Raw genomic sequence first — 23,473 nt, 5'->3', positions numbered from 1 at the left:
TATATTAACACGCTAAGCTTTTGAATGGCTAGCGTTGCTGACGGATGTACTGATCTTTGTTTTATCGAGATTTTGTTCTTAATAAGAAAGAGTCAGCTGCTGGCATTTGCATGTTATTTATTGATTTATTTAGCTGTTATGACGGAAGTGGGGGAACTCAGAGAAGATTGAGGTGCGTTTTCATGCAAGCATGCAAGCACGCATGCACACACACACACACACACACACACACACACACACACACACACACACACACACACACACACACACGCACACACACACACACACACAGCACACACACACACACACGGACAAACACACACACACACACACACACACACACAACACACCAGCACACACAACTGACACACACACACACACACACACATCACACAACACACGTCACACACACACACACACACACACCAGACTCACCCAAGCACACCCACACACAAACACAGCACTACCACACCCACCATCACACATGAACACACACACATAAACACAGTCATATACATCATACCTTCATTTTTCATGAGACGGAATGATCATTGGACTGATCATCCGTGGCATCCCAAGCAATCATATGTAGTCAGGAAATATCAAGTAAGCAAAGTAAAGGCCTTTTCTTTGCTCGCAGTTCCCTCTAACTGGAATGCTATCTCTGGCGTTTGTCCCTGATTATACATATATATATCTCCTTAAGCATGTGTGTGTGTGCGCGTGTATATGTGTGTGTGTGTGTGTTTGTGTGTGTGTGTGGTGTGTGTGTGGGTGTGTGTGTGTGGTGTGTGGTGTGTGTGTGTGTGTGTGTGTAGGTGTGTGTGGTGGTGTGTGGGGTGTGTGTGTGTGTGTGGTGTGTGTGTGTGTGCGTGCGTGCGCGCGTGTGTGTAGGTGTGTGTATAAATTTATGTCTGTATATATGATGCATATATATATAGTTGTATATATATGCGTATTATTAATACCATTATTAATAATACTATTACGATTTCCACAGCCACTAATTCCACTGCAGTACTTAAGTATCTCTTAATACATTATTGAGAGGTTATTTGGCGGTACCTCCCTTGGGTGATTGGTGTTCCCGCATAATCAAACGCTCCACCAATTGCACCATGGCAGCGACTTCCCCTGAGACACCTGCGTTTGGCTTCTCAAGGTGATAATAAAGAAATAGGTAGATAAATAGAGAGAGAGAGAGAGAGAGAGAGAGAGAGAGAGAGAGAGAGAGAGAGAGAGAGAGAGAGAGAGAGAGAGAGAGAGAGAAAGGGAGAGAGTGAGCAGAAGAGAAAGGGAGACACACATCTTGAGAAGATATGAAAAAAGAGTTCAACAACAAGAAAAAAACGTCGTCATCTCAATATTATAAACATTATGAATATAATGAATTACAGTGCATGGCACTATTCTTTCGTTAAGCAGAGTGTTGCATAATCAGTGATATTGTCATCTTTGAGCTGCAGAATATAGATACATGAATGTATCGTTAAAGGCTTTTGTGCTACTGTTTGTGTGTGTGTGTGCGCGTGTGCAAGCAATCCCTAGTGCGGGGGTCGGCAACCTATGGCACGCGTGCCAGGTTTGGCATGCAGAGTGCAGGAACAAAGAAAAAAGTCAAACAAAATAATGGAAGAGAGAGAGAGAGAGAGAGAGAGAGAGAGAGAGAGAGAGAGAGAGAGAGAGAGAGAGAGAGAGAGAGAGAGAGATCCTGCAGCCTCCAAATTAAGTTCCTGGATATCACTGCCTGATAAATTCATTTGTAGAAAGTAGCTTCTACACTGCTATCAGCCTTTGGATCTCCATATCAATGTGAGGAGATGTTTTCACACGCGAAACCCCCATTGCAGCAAGAATACAGCGGATCACTCTGAGGGTTGTGGGAAGCTCAAGTTGTCCAGATATTTAGCCGAGATTTCAACTTTGGCCAAAAGGAAGCGAAGGCAAGGATCGCATTAATAGGGTGAGCATAGAAAAAAATAAAAAAAAATAAATATAAATATATATATATATATATATATATATATATATATATATATATATATATATATATATATGTACTAGAATACTAAATGCTACAAAAATGTTACATTTGTATTATACATGTTTGATGAATTACATTTTACTTTAATTGCAATAGTCACTATCAGGGGCGTCATTTGAAGGGGGGGGGGGGTAGGGAAAGCGCCCCCAAGACTCTGATTGCCCCCTCCCCCCGACACCTTGCCCCCTCCCCCCGACACCAAGGGACAAACTCCCACGATTTTTTGTCTAAATTACACCCTTATAGCTCTGGTCGTAGATTAAAACTAGAAGAAGAAGAAGAAGAAGAAGAGAGAGAGAGAGAGAGAGAGAGAGAGAGAGAGAGAGAGAGAGAGAGAGAGAGAGAGAGAGAGAGAGAGAGAGAGAGAGAGAGAGAGAAAGGGGGGGGCAGAAACTGATTATTCTCACCTCGGTCGCTAACTTTGCCTCTTCAAAAAAAAAGAAGAAAAAAAAAAAAAAAGCTGAAAAGACACCCGTGGTCACTATTCAATCTCCATAATCTATATGGTGCTGAATAATTAACACTTGGCCCGCAAAGTAGTAAATAATAATAATAGTATTAATAACATTAATTATATACTGGCACACTGTGTTCGTAAGATTGCCGACCCCTGTCCTTTTGCATCTGTGTACGTTACTTGGTGGCTAACAAATATCCTGTATTTTGGCATGTAACAAGATCGCTTTTTTTTCATTATTATTAAGATAATGACACTTGATCGTCTCAGCTTGAGGTAGAGCTGTTGCCTCTAATTGATGACTAATTGGCTGCAGGTAATCGTCTGGCTCATTACGTTTATGACCCCGTCTATCTGTCTTTCAGTCTGTGGTTATTAATGTCTATTCTCTCTCTCTCTTTCTCTCTTTCTCTCTTCTCTCTCTCTCTCTCTCTCTCTCTCTCTCTCTCTTTCTTTATATATATGTATATATGTATATATGTATAAATATATATATATATATATATATATATATATATATATATATTACATATATAATATATATATATATATATATATATATATATATAATATATATATATATATATATATAGTTATATATATTATATATTTATATATATTATTATTATATATATATATATATATATATATATATATATATATATATATAGTTGTGTGATGTGTGTGTTTAGTATGTGTGTTGTTGTTGTGTGATAGTGTGTGTGTGGATGTGTGTGTGTGATATAATGTACATAAATACAGTACAGAATATATTATATATTTATTGCATATATAGATAATTATTATAGTAGTGTGAGTAGCTGATAGTCTGTAGATAGATGAAGATTTGATTAGATATATAAACATTCTGTAATACCTTCGACAAGTAGCAAGTATAATTTATTATAAAATAATATAATATATATTCATATATATATAATATATAATATGATAATGGTAATATACATATATATATAATTAATAATAATAATTATATAATATATATATATAATTAATATATATATATAATAATAATGATATTAATAATAATGAAGTGTATTAATATAATATATATAATGATTAATAATAATAATAGATGATAATAATAATAATATAATAATAATAATAATAATAGATAATTATAATAATAATAATAAATAATTAATAATAAATAATAATAATAATAATAAATAAGTAATAATAATAATATATAATATAATAATAAAAATTTAATAATAATAATAATTATAATAATAATAATAATAATAATAATAATAATAATAATAAAATAATAATAATAATTAATATAATAATAATAATAATAATAATGATGATGATAATAATATAACAATAATAGTAGAAATACTAATGAAAATAAAAACAGTGCTTATAATAGTAGTAATAAAGATAAAAATGATAAACATGATAATAGCAGTAGTAGTAGTAGTAGTAGTAGTAGTAGTAGTAGTAGTAGTAGTAGTAGTAGTAGTAGTAGTAGTATAGTAGTAGTAGTAGTAGTAATAATAATATAATAATAATAATAATAACAATAATAATAATAATAATAATAATAATAATAATAATAATAATGATGATGATGATGATGATGATGATGATGATGATAACAGTAGTAATAAGGACAAAAACAATAAACATAATAATAATAATAGTAACAAAAATAATAGTAATAGTTATAACAATATTGTTAATATTACTACTATTATTCCTATTATCATTATCAGTATTACTCCTATCATGATAAAAAAGAATGAATGATAAATGACTAACAACAATACTAAAACTAACAATAACAATAATACCAGGTATTATCTAAACCTAACAAAAATAACTATAACAACAACCCTACAGATTTTAAGCAAAAGTGACAACCACAATCACGAACCAACAACAAATAAATGAATAATAATAAAAAACTCGAATCCTAAAAATACAAACCTCCATATCCGACAATTCACCTTCAAGCGGAGTTAGAAAAACGCCGCCATTTGGACGCTCCTGATTGGCCAGGATTTGTTTACCTCGGCCGAACGCCCTTACGCGAACGCCGATCTCGCATTCCGGATTCCAATAACGAGCGAGACGTCGGAGGCAAAGGACGTGCGAGAAACGAGCTCCTGGAAGGGGTGGTGAAGAAGAAAATATTTTTTTCCCCCTCCACTTCAGAGAGATATTACGGTTATTCGAAGAGAGGAATTAGACTTTTTTTTTCTCTGTGAGCTTTGTTAAGGGAGATATAAGACGATGCACAAGCTCGTGGCGTTTTTGGGGCTCGTTTTCGTGGCTGAGACGACGGGGGCTATTAATGCTAAGGGATGCACGCCCCTGGATTCGTGGACCTTTGATAAGGTTGGTATTTTTATTTATTTATTTATCTATCGATTTATCTATTTATCTATTTACCTTTTATCTATTTATCTATTTATCTATTATCAATTTATCAATTTATCAATTTATTTATTTATTTTTATTTATTTTTATTTATTTATATATTTTTATTTATTTTTATTTGTTTTTATTTATCTTTATTTATTTTTATTTATTTTATTTATTTTTATTTTTTTATTTTTTTCTTTTTTTCTTTTTTTATTTTCTTTTATTTTTTATTTTTTTCTGGTGTGTGTGTTTATAGTTGTACTGGTGTTTGTGGTTGAATAATTTTTGGTGTTATTGTTATTCACTATTAATATTGTTATTATTATCGTGATATTTATCTCTATTATATCGTTTTCATTGCTATTATCAGTATCTCTAGATTTATTATTGTTAGGATGTTTTTGTGTGTTGTTAATGTCATTCATTTATTTATTAATTTTTAAAGATTTATTATTATTGTTATTATTTGTTTTCAGAGAAAGATTGTTATATTATGTATATCATGTATTTATTATATTATAATTATTATTTATGTCTATAATGACTGTTCTGGTGTGCAAAGTCTTGGATATATCTTTATAAACTCAACAAGATGTGCAGGTTTAATACCATAAGAAATAATAGAAATAATTTTGTTTAGGCTTACTAGTTATATTAAAAAGTAATTTGATATATTTTTGATACCATGCACTAGGAAAGATCATATATATATATATATATATATATATATATATATATATATATATATATATTACTGTTTGAAAATTTAATTTATTTTTTGTGTTATTGTTATGTATTCTTTATACACACAAAAAGAAAAATTTACTCTCAGTTTAGAGGCTGCAAAGATATATATTTTATCTCATTTCAATTTCTTACAGATTGTTCCAAAATTCAAAGCAGCCATAATCAAATTCGACATCGCTTACCCTTATGGCAAAAAGCAGGAGGAGTACACCAAGCTGTCTGCTGCAGGGAGAGGCTCAGTAGATCTCCTGGTAGCGGAGGTGGGAGTGAAAGACTATGGAGACATGGAAAATATGGACCTAGCTGAGAGATTTGGTGTTAAGAAGGACGATTTCCCAGTGGTGAAGCTGTTTCTGAGTGGACACGAGGACCCAATTGACTTTGATGGAGATTTCACTGACGAGGAGTTGAAGAAGTTCATCCGGCGTCACTCTGAGGTCTATATTGGGCTGCAGGGTTGCCTGGAAATCTTTGACCGCATTGCTGACAAGTTTATTGCCACAGAAAACCTGAATGAGAGAAAGAGTCTTCTCAGAGAAGCAGAGGATGAGTGGGACAAGATCAAGAGCCAGTCTGACCAGAAGATTGCGGAAACTTATGTCAAGATCATGCGACGGGTGGTGGAAAAAGGGAGTGACTTCATAGATCTTGAGAAGACAAGGGTCAGAGGAGTAATGGCCGGACAGATTACGAAAGAAAAGAGAGATGAGATGGAAGGCAGGTTAAATATTCTTAAGTCATTTGCACATGATGAATTGTGAGTGACTAAATTATTTATTTATTTATCTCATGTCACTTGAGTCTCCCTTTATAATTTCTCAAAGCAAAAGGGATTCTCAGTTGTGTTTGATACCAAATATTAAAACTGTTGAAGGAGTTTGGGTAAGGGTTGTGAGAGGGCAATGTTGCATGATATAATTGCAGAAACAATCAGCTTTTATCAGGTATTTTCTTTTGAGGCAAGAACTGCAGTGTATGAGTCATATATATTAATTCAGGAAGTAAAAATGGAATGAATGTTTATTTATTTGGTATAATGTATCCACCTGAAATTGAGGATAATTTCAGCTTTTTCAGGTTGAGAGTATGGCTTTTGTGAAGTTATGTCAGCACATTGAATATGCAGCATAAAGATATTAATCATTTTATAATGTCATGTTACTGTGCTTTAGCACCATTTAATTGTTGTTACTGTTCACTTATTTATGTATTATTGGTAATTATCCAGAATAGAACTTCACACAGAATATGAAAAAAATAATGTAATGGTCATAAAGATCGCAACATTATTATGAAAAATAATCTGCACAGAATAAGGTAAGCACAAAATCACTCACCCAAGTTTGTAGATGTACTCATCAGGTGATGCTGTGGTCTCGGCACTTCACTCTCCAGCAGTGATCAAGCCACCACCATGTATACTCTGGCAAGGTAGAGCTTCTTGGCTTCTTTAGTGATTTTCCCATCAATTAAGGAGCTGATTCAAGTTCAGTCCTGTGAGAAAATATGTGGTGAAGGTTATATTTTACATTTCCTGTAGTATGTAGTGTGGAAGCCATTGCATAGCTTTATGGTTTCCTATACTGGGTAATTACCCTATTATTGCTATACTTTCAATTGTTGACTAAAATACTATGCATTTCAATGGGATCTAGATCATTTCGAGTGGTTTTCATACCAGCTATTCAGTTTGGTAAACTTTGCTTCTCATTTCAACACTGGAGAGGTACAAATTTTGTAAATCAAAGGAAATTCCAAATTTCAAACCAAGTGTGGGCTTATAGTTGTACTGCTTTAGATGAGACAAATAAGAGATTCATTACTCTGCTTAAGATGACTGATAGTTAATGCAATAGATTTATTGGCTGGGAATGACATTGAACTGAAGTAAAACAGGGAAAAATGATAGTGTTCAGTGGCACATGACCCACTGATCACTAATGGTGCTCATCACCTTCATAAATAAGTGAAGTTTGAAAGTGGATGGTGTAGATGCAGTAACAAAGGTCTTTATGTAAATCTTGTGTATGTGAAGATAAGTTTGTGCCCGCAACATAGCAGCATTTTTATAATTTTTAAACTTAATCATTTAAAAGTTTTATATTTTGTCATCTGTATTGTTATTCACAAATGCATTTCAGTCTGTTCAAACAAGTACAATGGGATCACAGACCACTTAATGTTGTATTACAGTTGGCTGAGGGATCAATTGCTAGGCAAGTGGCATGTAGAATATTGATCAGCTGTAATTTCAGTAAAAGGTTAAGGGAACAGGAGCAGCTGGGTGTCTCAGCTGGATAATTCATACCTGAAAAGAAAACGGTAGCTTTACTGAAAATTTTGTCTGAAAAATATGCTGTAGCCTAGTCACGTTAACATTGACCAATCTTTTATCTTTGTGCGTATATCAAAAGCTTCCATTCCTTGATTTAATAGCAGAATCTCTACCAGCATAATATGGTAACTGCATTTATTTTGTTATGGATTTAAATGTTTAGATAAATAACATATTCATGTAAATGTTATGCAAATGATACACATTTTCAGGTCAGGCCAACCAACTACTTTGGTGCTGAATTAGGAATGAGTATTGTGAACGTTCAGGCGTGGAAGTGATTTCCTGTACCTTTGTTGACTTTTTCCATTTGTATTCTTATTATGAGTAGGTGGATAAATTTATTAAAAAGGCAGTACTTCTCCAACATGAAATTCAGCTCTGCCAAGCATCTCCAATGCCCAGATACATTGAACACTATTCACTTGGCTAGTCAAAGGGGTGCAGGAAATTCAGTTCTGCAACAGTACCTAGAAGACTGTATTCTTTTATGTGTTTTCTTGTCACTCTGTACTGTAGTTAATACTGCAGATCTCTATCAGAATGTATGCTTTATAAAGGAGGAATGGGCATTGTAGAATGACATAAGCAAGGCTAAGGGAAATGTGCATTAAAAATTTTCTCTGTACTTAGTGTAGAAATCTTGAATTAAAGTTGGTTTGAGGTGTGACCAATTTAGAAAGATAGGTGTTAGTAAATAGTAGAGAGGCAATATCTGTTAGTATATAGGTGAGAAGAAATATTTCAGAAGAATTAGTAAAGATAGACATCATGATATAATGCACAATAGTCAAGAACACAAGTAGTTTATGCTTTACAGCAAATCATTAGGAAGTATAGCACTGAGATATCATATTTATATCAGATAACTTTAATTCCTTTTAATACTAGTTCACAGATGGTTTTGTTATATTTTATAAATAATTCTGTCAAGAGAAGTTGTTTTCCTGAATACCTTTGTTTAATTAATCGATAAGATCAAGAGAATCTGGTCATAGAAGCTAACAAAAGGTTAAATATGTAAATCTTGTTGATGAAACATTAATAGTCATTTGTAATGGTTGGATATTTGAGAACCGTAATGTTTTCTGAAAATAAATAAATTAATTGAAGTAAACTGTTACAAATTACTGATAAAATACAAGAGGACTGCAGAGAGGTATAGAAAACGTGTCTCATGGTTTGCCAGAATGTGGTGTCTGAAAATCGCCTTCATAATTTTCTTTGTTTTAAGAGAATATTTCAGGTTACTTGTAGCTCACGTAAGAATTTTGTTAACCTGGTCAAAGACTTGCTTTTAATAAATAATACGGATTTTATAGAAATGAAATACATCATATGGTGGCTGTCCTTCAATTTTTATTTCTTTTCATATATATTTATCCATAACAGATATTACTAAGGCAAACCTCATTACTTATGCACATGTGATCGCGTAAATAGAACCATCTAAATGTAGTTCATTATTCACAGGTGCTTCATTAAATTAATTTCTTTGAATCTTAACAGGATGGTGGCTTTTTAGGCATTTCCCACTAGATTTTTGAAATTGGTTTTAACAGTAGATGGCAAAATTCTAAACAGTAATTTTTATTTATTAATTTTTTGGTCCTGTAATGCATGAGACAATTTTTTTTTTAGTTTATAACCAAAATTTAACATTCAAGCTGACTGTTAACATATGCAAAAGTACATATGAATTATGCATGTATACACATGATTATGAACCTCATTAGGACTTCGCTATAATATGCAGCACAAACAAGATATAAATGTATAAAAAAAATAATTTCTTTATTTTTTTACACAGTACAAAGATAGTAACAAAATCATAAGTTAAAAACATATTACTTAAAAATTATAATGAAAAAAAAAAAAAAAAAAAAAAAAAAAATAATAGCAATAAAAAAAGTAATGGATACCTCTGCTGTGTCACCTGTTTAACCAGATTTACTAAAGGGACTTGTTCACCACCTAAATTATCTTCGACATTTATCATGAAATTTCTGTTCATCAAAATCAATCACACAATTATGTAGCAAACTTCAAGAGAGAGAGTGTCACACACAAAATAATAAAATTGAGACGATGCATGTTCCAAAATGGAAATAACTAGATATAAACCTAGCATAAATGTATTTCAGTACAAACACACATTTTATATAGGACGTATTTATTCCAATAATAATAACATCACAGGACTCGGGGCTGGAAAAAGAAATATTTGGCATCGTAACTTATAAAAGGAGAATTACAGTGCTCTTCAAAATTTCCAATTAATCTACACAATTCCATAAAAAAAAAGAAAAAAAAAAAGAAAAAGAAAGACAGAAAAAAAAAGCATATTTGGTCTCTCTAATTGACTAGGGTACCAGATACTTGTATGTATGACTTTAAATAGATGAACTTTATGGAAAGAAAAACATATGTAACCCTACAAGTGATAGATGGGAAAGACTTGATGAGTTACACATATATACAGTATGTGCATAAACTGCCAGACTCAATGTGTATATGTGTGTTTGTTCACATATGTTAGCAGCATTTAGATGCAAATTTAAAGTATTTACATGTAACATGTTTATATAGTATTAATGTGTGTATCAATGTGGCTCCTACGATGCAGTCATCAATAGTGATCCTTATTGCTTGAAGTGACTGAACTTTAGGCCCTCAAATCAAATCTCTAATATCGTACCACTCTCAAAATTACCCTCAAATCAACTTGCTCTCTAATATCACTCCACTCTCAACTTTTCACTTTTTTAAATGGGCAGAACCAAATCAGTGTATATCAACTTGCATTAAGGAATACTCACATTCATTGACAAGTTATAATAGTATTACAAGAGTGGCATCTGAGTCTGTCTGTAAATATCCATATACAAATCCCCAATTTACCAACACTCATCTATTACACTATATCTATATCCATACGGACATGAATGCTGAGCCATGTATAGACACATTATTGGGATTCTGACCTGGCAAGTATAAAAGTACAAGATGCTCCTAAGATAACTGTGACAGAACACCACATTTAAGAGAGACTGCATGAGACTTATAAAACTCTTATAAAGAGTTCATGAATTTGTCTGTACACCAAAGGTAATTCACTTACTTTGGAGAAATGGGCATTATTGAATAAAACCTTTGTATAGCACCACTTTTTTTTTTTTATCTGAAGATGATAAAGAGTGAATACAATAATCATATTACTGACATTCAGTGGACATTTTCCAATCTGTGAAAAAGAACACAATGACACAAAAAAAGGTAAAAAAGATTAAATAAGCAAATTCCACTGATCTACAATATGTAAACAATATCACTAAACATTAATATTTCCAGTGACACAAATCCAAAACTGATTTGGTTGTACTGAAGAGGAACACAAAATTGACATAACAATGACTTTCTTTCCATTTATAAGAATGAACTAAACTGATAAAAACGTTTAGATACATAAATGTGTATATACATTATATCAGTCTCTATGAACTAATGATAAAAGTGATATAAAATGAATGGTCTTAAAATTTCTATCTCTATTTCTACAGGCATCCATGCACAAGAAAAACACACACTGTAACTTCTAATCCAAGAAATTCTAAGTCTCTAATTTTGGATTTGATTTGACAGATAAGTACATCTTCAGATCTATAAATTCTGAGATATTTTTCTTTTAATACTCCATCAATATTTATCTTTCATTTAAGATTTTGACATTCTTTTTCTTAATTTCTAATAGAGAGTCACTTGCTTTCCATAAGAAGGAAAAATGTTTTTTTTTTTTTTAATAAGCATTTTCATAATTTTCTTTAAATTGAATATTTGACTGTTAAAAAGTTAATAAAAAAAAAGATGAAAAAAAAAGAGAAAAACACCACTGCAATTCAGTTTGAAATACACCTAGAATTATGGTACGAGAGCCCATAATATTGCCTTCCAAAAACAGCACTGCAATCCAGTTTAAAGTACACATAAAAGAATGTTAACACAGTCCACAATACTGTCTTTCATTCAGTTTTTGTAAGTCATCAATATGAAACAAATATATATCTCAACAGCATGGTATTTTACTCAGTGGAAAATAGAGTGAGGATACTCACTGCCACAATCTCCAGCACCTTGTCATACAAACATCATCATTTTATCCTATCTAAAGTTGTATAAATTACCCTATGTTTAACACTGTATCAAAATATAACAACTCTCTAAGGAGAAGTAAAAATAACCACTGTTTACCTAGGGGTTTAAAGTCACTCAGTATTGTCCTCCTCCCCTTCTGCATTCTGGTCTAGACTAACTTCCTCTCTATCGTCCCCCAGTAAGGAGTTTCCCTTTGTGCTATTTGTTTTTATGAGGTTATTTTTACTGCTTGGTTTATACTCGAGTTCTGCCTCGTCCAGTTCCTCTTCATGTGTGTTCTCAGACTGTTCTTCATTGTGCTGGTCATCATCTGGCTGTTTCTCCGCTTCCTCCTTCTTCTTGCGAATCTTCTCTGCCAGAAATTTAAAGCGTAGCATGCATTCCTCCTATGGGCCAAACCACAACATTAAGACTGGGATCAAAGCAGTTAAAGTGATGGATCTTCTTATTTGCCACATACTCAACTTCTCCGTAATCTTCACCTTATCATTCATTTCCAATTCTAATTAAACAAGCTTTGCATTATTAGTGTTTTAGTGCTCAATGGCCTTACAATGTCCATCAGATTTCAAAGTGAGCGAGTTGATGGAACGAGAAACATACATTGTTTCCAAGATATGTGCAGAATCAGAACTCAAAAGTACACAGTGCATTAGAATTGAACAAGAAATAAGAACCGAAGAGCACTCAAATAAATGGATGAATAAGAAAAAGAAGAAGCAGAAGAAAAGAAAAGAAAAGAAAAAAAAGATACTGCTGCCATTACCTTGGTTTTCTCAGGAACAGCTTTTGCAATTCTGTCCCATCTCTGATCGGTGCCCTTTGGAAACTGTTTCAGTGCCTTTTCAAGGGCTTTCTGCTGGACTGTGTTCCAGGCCTCATCGCTGCCGCCAGCTAAGTCTGTTTTCTCTGCCCTTGTTTTCACTTTCACCTGGTAACAAGAGTAGAGAAATCATAACTTAAATATGAGTGTTAACAATAATGAAATAAGCATAAACAAATATAACACACAATATGATCGCTGATAGCACAGATGCAGAAGACAATACTACTAATAATATCAACATCAATTCAACCAATGCTGCTAATTTCACAACTAATAACAATAACCATAATAGTTCAAAAAACAATACTATACTACCAAACCATACTTATTCTGTGACCTTACCTTAACCTCATTCATAGATTCCTCATATTTCATATCTGAGAATCGCTGTGCAAGTCGGGCTTTCACCTTCTCGGACATTTTAGTCACCTCATAAACGGTGCGACCCATTGTCTCTGCAATGCGCTCCCATCTGTCTACAGTCCCGCCTGGATATCTTTTATTTTGAGAAAGAGAATAAGAGAATTATAATTTTCCCGAATACTCTGACTTTGATGGAGAATAATTGCATTAATAGTAAGAAGAAAGAAGATGAAGAAGAAAGTAGAATGAAAAAAGATGTATCAAGAAAAAGAATGCAATTAATCAAACAAAACCCATTAAAGATGACAGTCAAGAAATCCAAGTATATATGCTGAGCCAATTTTAGTGGGATTTAACAGCTTGAGGTGAGAGAGATTTATTATTATTATTATTTTTTTGGTAGAATCTTTTATTTTTATACAGGAAAAATCACTCTTTGATATCCCTGCGTGTGAAATATCATTCCCAAAAATTACTTAGTAAAGTGGTAAAATTTTAGTGCTTTCAAACTTTCGTAGACTGCTCGCAGTGACAGGAGGCAAGAAAAGAGCATTGATACCCAGTAGGTCATGAAAAAGCTATCAAAATCTGCTCTATTTTCTTCTTTAAAACCAATGCATGCACACACGCACCCACACACACACAAAAGTCAATTTTTGCATTTTTTTTTTCTTTTTCTTTTTGAAGAACATGATTCATTATTATAGATGTGATGCATATGTATGCCAGTAAAAAAAGCGTATAGCTCAGTTTAGTTATTATTATCATTTTTTTTTACTGATTAGCCATGGCATACATGACTAATCAGTAAAAAAAACAAACAAAAAAACAAACAAACTGACCAACAGGCTTTTTTTTACTGGCTTACTGCTGCATTTCTAATTTGACCATATGGTCCTTAAGTATGGATTTTTTTCTAAAGATGCAATTCATTTAATGCTACAATATTTGTTTTATTCAAAGCATTACACCTCACTTTCTAGGATGAATATACAATGTTTCTATGATAAAGAAAACTATTTAATTCATCCAAATTCTAATTTCCATAAATCATACCTAATCCTTCTCATACCTATGCTTAAAATTGTCTTTACAAGTTTCCACTACATTATATACATTAAGAATGTGTCAAGAACTTAGGTCTTGATGATGTAATAGACAAAAAAAATAATTATGTATATAAAAATTTACACAATCCCTGGTACATCATGCTTCTTGGAGAGTGCGCAGAAAGCAAGAAAGCAAGGAAGCAAGAAAGCAAGAAAGAAAGAAAGAAAGAAAAAAACTATACATACTTGGCCATGAGTCGCGCAAGTTCGGAGAATTCCTCATCCGTCCAGGGGCCTCCTGTGATTACAGGAATGGAGGACGGCTCTGCTTTGGGTTTTCTGATAACCTGCATAAAATTTTAGCTATGAGCGTCCTTTCAATAAAGCCTTCACAAAGTACAGTAAAATGGGACATGTGCTGAGGAGGGAAGGAAATTGAACCAAAGATCTGTCTGGTAGGAAGCCCATGATGCTGTATGTTTTCTTCAGGGTTAGATGTGTGTGTTTAGGATCTGTGTAGTGCTGTGCTTGTGTAATTGCAAAAGCACTTTCATGCTGAACGGTGTATATGTACCAACGTTTATTGACAAATGTATTACTGGACTTCCTATTCAGAAGGAATTTCTAATGGATTTTATAAACTGCAAGGAAAAAAACAGAAAAAAAAGGCTATTTCATGAACATAGAAAAAGAAATAAGAAAAAGAAGAGAGGAAAAAAAAAAAAAAAAAAAGTGATAATAACACACAACAGGAATATTACAAAGTTTTCCAGTAACTATCACAATCTAATACTCTCTTAAAATGAAGCTATCTACGAGGTATAGTCTGCTTACCCTATCCTCGGAGTCAGGGCCATCCACTGCCTCCAGGATGCACTCTCCGCCAGAGTATTCAGGATACTGATTCACCCTCTTGCGCGCCTCCTTTCTGCTTGCCTTCTTCTCTTTACGTTTTTCTTCCTTTTGGGTAAATGGAAAGGTAACAATAACCATAACAATAATAACAAAAATAATAATAATTATTAATGATAATGATAATAATAATAATAATAACAACAAAAATAATAAATGATAATGACTGTCAATCAATAATAATAACAATAACAACAACAACAACAATAATAATAATATAATACCAAAAACAACAACAACAAAAGCAAGAGCAACATTAACAAAATTTTTCCTAACAATACCAATAATAATAATCCTACTAATGATAGTTTCCCATTCCACTCGTCTTTAGCTTTACTCACATATTTCTTATCATAAAGCAGTTAATATTCAAGATCAGTATATGTGAAAAATATCACTGAAAAGACTACCTATCTCATGTATAATCATTAAAGAGAAACAAAGGAAATGATAGACTAAAAGTAATAAGGGTAAAAATTACATCCAGAAGAAAGAAACAAAGGAAGGAAGGAGGGAAGAATGTAAGGAAAGAAACAAAGACATTTTTTTGTGAAAGAAGGACGGAAGAAAAGAACAAGGAGAAAAGAAAAGAAAAGAAAGAAAGAAAAAAAAGGTTAATGGTTAGAAGAAATGAATGTACTAGGCATCAAAGGTCATATACGACTATGGTAAAATATTGTGGCAAAAAGGGTGAAAATGAGTTAACAATCAGAATAAGATGCATTAGATGTCAAAGGGAGAAAATGGAATAAAGTGGGGATTTGTAAAAGGGGTTGGGGTTAAAGGTATAGGGCAACCAGATCAAATGGAGAGGATGTGTCTGAGGAAGGAAGAGTATCATTCTATGAGGAAGACTGTAAAAGAGCTATTATGAATCAGAGGGTAATACTGTAAGAAATGATAGTTGTAGAAATGGTGAGGCATATGGAGGAGGAGAGGATGGGGTGTTTTTTGGGTGAGTGGGAGGAAGAGGAGGAAGGGTGTCGGCAAATACTTTGAAAGTAGAGTGAATAGGAATAGAGGGATTAATGGGTGGATGAGGTAGTGGAGCATTCTCTTGGGTCATGTTTAAGAGCTTTTGGATGTCTTCAAGAGTTTCTGGAGGGGAGCTGGGAGGGGAGGTCTGAGAAACAAAGGTTTCCTTGTGTGGAGAAAAAGGAATAAATATCCAGGAGGCAGAGGGAGAGCTTGGTGTAGGAGAGGATGTCATAAGAGAAGATGGAGTGAAACATTTAGATTGTCTGGTGTAACAGGTAGAGTGAGAAGGAGGAGGGGTAGGCATTAAGGAAGTGGCAGAGATTGGAGTATCTGGATTTAGACTGGAAAAGGAATTTGACTGACGGAGAGAGGGAGTAGAGATAAGATGGTTCAAGGTAGAGGGAAGAGACACTGGGAGAAATGCTGAGACTTTTTGAAAAGATGGGAAGGGAGCAGAGTGAAGATTTGAGCTTGTAGATAGGGCAGTTCCTATAAAATACATTATGGGAGCCATCACACTTGGCACACATGTGTGACTGAATAGAACAATATGAACAGTTATGACCGGGTTGGGCACATAGAGGGCAATGGGCTGTGGTGTGACAGTGTTTGGCTGGGTGGCCAAAATGCCAGCATTTCAGACATTGACGGGGAAGAGGTCGATATGGTTGGACAGGGCAGGACACTCCCCCAATATTAACCCATTGCCGACGGGTGGCATGTACGTACATGCCATGGCATGGCGGGACCATCTGCCGGGGGCACGTACGCACATGCCATAGAGTATGCATGGACATGCCATGAGTTTTTTTTTGTTACAATCACGGCAAAAGATTATTTTTTTGCCAGTGAAAGTGTGATTAAGTCGGTTCTAACACTTTCTCATTTTTACCATGCAACAAACAAAAAAAAATGCAACAAACCGACAATTTCAACTCCATGATGCCACACACTGCTTATTTTATTTGGACTATAGACCGAATAATGATCAACTATGGAGTCTATATAACAACAAAAATGCCCTTCAGTCTCGATTTATCTGGAAGTTTGGCAAGTAGAGACTGTAAAAAATAATGAAAATTGAAAATACAACATATCTTCATAGTATTACGAAGAAACGGCATGGGATGCTGGTATTTGGCATGAGTGGTCGCGCATGCTCAGGCGACGATATAAGCCCCCGGCAGCGAGGCCCATGCCACTACGAATGCTACCCGTCAATTATGGGTTAACTTCATGGGGTAGGTCATATTTACGGAAGCTAATCTTGGCAATATTGGTATAAGACTGATGTTGGCATCTGTGAGGAATAGTGTAGCACTACATCATAGTTGACGAGGCATGTGATCAAATTGTTTTTACAATCTGACCAGTCCTTGTCACAGGCAAGAAAATAAGTTGGAGAGAAGGAAAAAGTTCCAGTGCAAGTATTAGCCATCATGAAAAAACAACTCTTCTATGTCAGGTATGGCTATAGGCATCACAACTCGCTACAATGAGTCAAGAGGGAAGTTCTGCTATACATAGTGGACTCACTGGCCAAAAGGCTAAATGGTTTCTAGAAGTCATTGGAAAGAGTGAGACCCAGAGATTTCTGGGACCATCACTGAAGGGTTAAAGGAGGAGTGAGGCTGGGCAGGAACAGGTTTGCCAGTGAGTTCAGTTACGGTAGATAGTACGCGAGCTGTGAGAAGGCGTGAATGATCAGAACGACTGCAAAAGGAAACTTTGCCTACTTGTTTTTGGAGACATTTGGCTGGGCAAAACAGGGAACTCAAAAGGTTTGCAGAGGTAGAAGCATTAAAGGAACAAGGGCAGGAGGAAGATGGGGTGGTATGGAGAGAGGGAGTACTGTGGGGAGGAGGAAAATAAGGTTGAAGAGTAGTAATATTGGGGGTTGGGGTAGACAATGAAGAAGGACTGCAGTAATAGATGGAGTGGAGGATGTTGGGAGAGAGGAAGGGGTGTATTATGAAGGTTGAGTATTGACCTGGGTGGATGATTCAGAATGGATAAAGCTGACCACAGACATTGAGGAGGGGGTAGTAGTATCAGTGGTCAGAGCCGTGGTCAAAGGAGAGGCAGGGGTCAGGAAACCAATGAAACCAAATTTAGATAGGCTAGTTGGTGAAGGGGCAAACCTTAATGCCTTTAATGAGGGTAAAAAAAAATCTTAATTATTGGCCATGGTGAGCCTGAAATAAATGGGGAAAAGAAATGGTTAATTGTCTGGCCTTTACCCCTCTTGGGGACCCTAAGGGGTAAGGGCTAGGTGGGTAACCAAGCAAATACCATGCCCATGGCTCCCAGAGGCCAATAATGATTGACACAATGCTAGCCTTTCATCCTTTCAGCACTGCTCACACCTTACGAAGTGGTCAAAAGAGGATGAAGAAGAGACGAAAAAAGAAACAGGCAGGAGAAAAGACCCTGCAAAATTAGTTGAGGTGAAGGGTGAGGTCCAAGATAGGGGGTGATCCCCTACATTAGGCCCCAGTCTCTGTCCCCTAAGCCCTCAACAACAATGACCAAGGGATTTGGGGGGTAAAGGAAAAAAAGAGAGGAAAAAAAAAAAAGAAACGATAAAGAGAAAATAAATTAAAAGAATAGAGAGAAAGAAAGAAAGAAAAAAACAAAATGAATATACTTACCTCTTTGAGTCTTTTCTCTTCTAACTCGTGTTCTTCCTTCTCCTTCAGTTTCCTCTCTTTTTCTCTCTGGATCCCAGCTAGTATCTCTCGCACAATGCCAGGTCCTCCAGTCACCAGGAATATAACCAGTTTGACCAGCTGAACAGGTAAAATGTTCCACCAGCTGTTGAGAGATTATTTACAGTTTTAGAGAGAGAGTGACAAAGCTTTTGAATTCTGTCTTGACCAACTTTTGACCCGGAAAACCAATTACTGTAAGCCTTATTTTCTCCTGTAACTTCTTCCTGATGATAAGCAATAAATTCAACATTCAACTTATCATCACTCCCATCAAAAATTACATAGGCCCTTAGTACCCATCTTCAAAAAAACCAAGCGTGGTATTACAACAAACGTGATGCCGCATTTGGCACGAAGATCACCTGGGTTTTGGGATGAGACTCAGTTCTTCTTCCATCTTTGATATATTCTGCAGGTCCTCACCCTTCTTCTTCTTCCTGTCTTTGATCTTGTACTTTCGAATGAGGAACTCTTCCTGTAAATGTGTAATAATTGTTTAAATACCTGAGTGGATGCTGGAAAAACAAAGATGGAAGAGAGAGGTATTCTCCATTTGTTATTCATATTTGCTTTTACATTATATGCATATCTACAAAATAAATGAATTTCAACATTAAGCAAAGGAATATATAACTCAATATCTACAGTATATTCATATTCAGAGTATATCAGTATTCATACTGGATCTCAGAAGCAATCCTATAAAAATTCCTACTCACCAAACTATGCTTCTTATCAATGTAAGAACCCCAGGCCATAAGATACTGCGTTATGGATATAACAACTGTCAGGATGATTGAAATTTCCAGCAGTGACATTTTGCGAGCACGACGGTAATAGTATATAGGAGAGCGCCAGTCAGAGCCTCACTAAACTCTACGAGCCTCGCCTATCAACGTGTAATACACAAGTGAAATGAGAGAGCAATGATAGTTCACGTTCAATCACTAAATTACCAATAAACTTCCACAAACGTTAGAACAACTAACGCATTCAACATAATGGCTATGTACATATCATAACAATTAATAATAAGAGAAAGTATATAATTTGAATCTCAGGAGTATGAAGTGTCATCTAAGGTGCCTAATAAACCTAGTAGTTTGTATAATTTAAAATTCTACCTTGTCGCTCTTGAACTTCTTACTTTGAAAACATTAAGAAATAAAGTGCGGAAAAGTCTAAACAAAGTAGTACTGCGTAAGAAGTTACAAAATTTTCAACTTTATTTAAGAGTAGAGAAGAGAAATGAAGAGAAGTGAAAGATGAAAAGAAGAGAAAGAGAAGAGAAGAGAAGAGAAGAAAAGAGATGAGATGAGATGAGAAGAGAAGTGAAAAGAAATGAAATGAAAAGAAAAGAAAAGTAATAATAAAATAAAATAAAATAAATAAATAAAATAAAATAAATAAATAAATAAAATAAAATAAAATAAAATAAAATAAAATAAAATAAAATAAAATAAAATAAAATAAAATAAAATAAAATAAAATAAAATAAAATAAAATAAAAATAAAATAAAATAAAATATAAGAAAAGAAAAGAAAAGAAAAACAAAGAGATAGACAGCTGCATCTCTTACCTGCCGAAATTTAACATCAGCATCTGGTGCATCATTCTTATCTGGATGAAGCTGAAGGGACAGTCGACGGTAAGCCTTTTTAACCTCCGATGTTGTTGCATCCTGTTGGTAAGAACAAAGAAAATCAAACCTATAATTCTAAGTTAATATTGCAATTGATGTTTGGTTATGGAAGCACAACATACCTGTATTTCCAATGATGTGTAATTCATTAAAATCCAGTTTCATTTCTATGTCTAACATTAAGAAATATTGTCCAAGACCATTGGACTGTCTATAAATCTCCCAAATTTTATGACATTATTTAAAAACTGGTTCTGAAAGACCTATTTAAGAATATTTGAAAATGTGAATATGAGGAATTTATATTACCTATTATTTATATCTAGTCACACTTTCTCAATGTAGCAAATGTTTAAAATACAATTGATTTAAGATTGAGAAAAACTAAAGGAGCTAATGGACATAATAATAATAATAATAATAATAACAATATTAATAACAATAATAATAATAATAATAATAATAATAATAATAATAAAAATAAAATAATACCAATATTAATAATATAAAAAAAAAAAAAAAAAAAAAATGTAAAGAACAGAGGCCATGGTGTCACTTGATAAATTCCTTCCTTGAACAACTACCTCCAGTGATCCGCGTGAAAATAATGCTACTCTCTGAATTACGTGCCTGTCCTTTTCTGCCTTAAGATATGTTTACCGTCCCTGTAATTGTAATTCCGCAGCATTTACAGTATCTGCCTCAAACAGTCCGCTGAATAGTCTACAAAAAGGTTATCTAAACCTTTTCTATGTATCTTAACCATATTCCCCTGGCTAAAATTCCTCCAGCTGTTTCGATCAGGCACACTGCGAACTTTCCAGGTTATTGGCACCAGATAACAGCTTTATTCCATTCTGACTTTGACATTTAACACTAAATCTAACAACATGACTCATCTAAAGTGGTTTTAAAAAATCAGGAAGAAAAAAAACTGAAAACATATGGACCTTTTGAGAATGTAAACACTGTGGAATGCCAACATTATTACCTTTCTTCATAAATAAAATATTAGTATCAAATGTACTGATATCCTCACCTCCTTCTTTGACTAAATAAATTCCTAAACGAAATATAAAAGAGCTAAGCAAATCAACACAGAAGATAAATAAATAAAAAGAGGAATTGAAACTCAACACAAACAATCTTCATAAACAAAACTACTTTCGATTTTCCCAATTAACCTCCCCTTAAAAAAAAAAAAAAACGTACATATTAAAACAAAAACCCCTTCCGCCAAAAAAACACATAAAAGACATAATAAACCCCCCAAATACATGAAAAAAACTAAAAAAAACAAAGTAAAAAAAACACGACCACATCATCACCTGCGAAATCCCAAGAACTTCATAGAAATTCTCCCCGACTTCCTCCACCAAATCGAAAAGTTCCATCTCCTCCGAGTCCCAGCAGTGTCCAGGCGGCGCCCAGACCACCACCACCAGTGCCAGCAGTGCCAGGAGCCGTGCCATTCTCTCCTTCTCTCTCTCTCTCTCTTTCTCCTTCTCTCTCTCTCTCTCTCTCGCAAGGAACAGCTGACGGGAGACGAGGATCAGCTGGGGTTCGCCTCTGGTCCTCCGGGCTCGACGTCGCGCGGGGGATCGGAGGAGTGTTGTACGCTAGGTGGGGGGATTATCGTGCCGGGGAAAAAAGAGAGGGATTTGGGATTTATTTATTTAGGGGGGGGGGGGATTTTAGTTTATTCTTGTCATTGTTTTAGGCTGTTAGAAAAAATTATGTTTTTTTTTTCTTAAGAATCTCAGGGAAATAGCGGAGTGTTGTACGCTACGTGGGGGTGGGGGGGGGGGGGATATCGTGCCGGGGAAAAGAGGGATTTGGGATTTTTTTTTGGGGGGGGATTTGTTTTGTTTATATTCTTGTCTTTGTTTTAGGGATTGTAATTGGATGTAATTCTATTGTGCGATGTTTAAAATAAATATGTTTTTAAGAATCTCAGGGGAGGAGACGAAGTGTTGTACGTGATATGATTATTATTATTATTATTATGATTATTATTATTATTATTATTATTATTATTATTATCATTATTATTATTATCATTATTATTATTATTATTATTGTTTTTTATTCTTTTTGGATATATTGTTTTATTTCAATTTTTTCTTTGTTTTAGGGATGTAATTCTATTGTATGCTGTTCTTGGAAATGTGTTTTTGAATAATTTATAAGGTGCTGTATGATTTTTAATTTTTTTTTGAGCATATATTCCAGGGTTTTTTCATTTTCATTCTGTTCTTTCTTTATTTCTTTTCCATTTATGTTTATTTTGTTTTTAGTTGGGAATTTTTATTTCTATCTTTATTGTGATTTTATCTTTGGGATTTTCGTTTTTATCTTTGTTTTGTCTTTATTTGGAAATTAGAAAAAAAATCTATTCTAATTCTGTCTTAATTCTAGGGATTTTTATTGCTTTATCAATTCTGTCTTTTTAGTGATTTTGTTTAACTGTCTTTTAATTTAAGGACAAAAAAAAGTTTTAATCGATCTGTACTTTTTTGTAATTTTAGTTTAATGACATTCCATCTTTATTTTAGGTATTTTTACACTTAATTTTATTTTCATACCATTGTATGTTGTTTTTGGAAAGGTATATGAGTATAAGAGAGAATAAAATAATCAAAATAAACAAAGAGACACAAAAAACAAAGGAGGAAAGAAAAAAAAGTCAAAGAAAATACAGACAAGAAGAAAACAGAAAGAAGAAAAGAAGAAGAAGAAGAAGAAGAAGAAGAAATAACCGGAAAACAAAAACTTAGAATTTTCTCGGAATTTAGAACACACTAGAGAGATTCCAGCCCTCATGTTCAACGTTGCTTCTCCGGTCTCTGTTCTCTAAATTAC

The 23,473-nt window shown here is 34.0% G+C and overlaps 2 protein-coding genes across 2 annotated transcripts; one reads left to right on the top strand and one right to left on the bottom strand.

Moving 5' to 3' along the window:
• The first annotated feature begins 4,581 nt into the window (after window positions 1-4,581).
• On the top strand, window positions 4,582-9,327 carry LOC119584223 (endoplasmic reticulum resident protein 29-like). Its single transcript, XM_037932737.1, has 2 exons — window positions 4,582-4,868; window positions 5,777-9,327. Exons 1-2 carry the CDS (start codon window positions 4,764-4,766, stop codon window positions 6,401-6,403), a joined length of 732 nt encoding a protein of 243 aa, XP_037788665.1. The 5' UTR covers window positions 4,582-4,763; the 3' UTR covers window positions 6,404-9,327.
• Window positions 9,328-10,133: 806 nt separating this feature from the next.
• On the bottom strand, window positions 10,134-22,171 carry LOC119584241 (dnaJ homolog subfamily C member 1-like). Its single transcript, XM_037932760.1, is given in 10 exon segments — window positions 10,134-12,515; window positions 12,896-13,060; window positions 13,298-13,451; window positions 14,614-14,714; window positions 15,202-15,332; window positions 18,911-19,071; window positions 19,331-19,443; window positions 19,688-19,878; window positions 20,542-20,650; window positions 21,940-22,171. Coding segments are annotated over 10 exon segments (1,545 nt in total). The 5' UTR covers window positions 22,084-22,171; the 3' UTR covers window positions 10,134-12,239.
• Between the last annotated feature and the right edge of the window lie 1,302 nt (window positions 22,172-23,473).

The sequence above is a fragment of the Penaeus monodon genome, chromosome 2 (genome assembly GCF_015228065.2).
Source record: "Penaeus monodon isolate SGIC_2016 chromosome 2, NSTDA_Pmon_1, whole genome shotgun sequence".
Taxonomy (NCBI): domain Eukaryota; kingdom Metazoa; phylum Arthropoda; class Malacostraca; order Decapoda; family Penaeidae; genus Penaeus; species Penaeus monodon.
The sequence above is the reverse complement of the archived record's forward strand: the minus strand, read 5'-3'. Positions and strand labels throughout refer to the sequence as shown.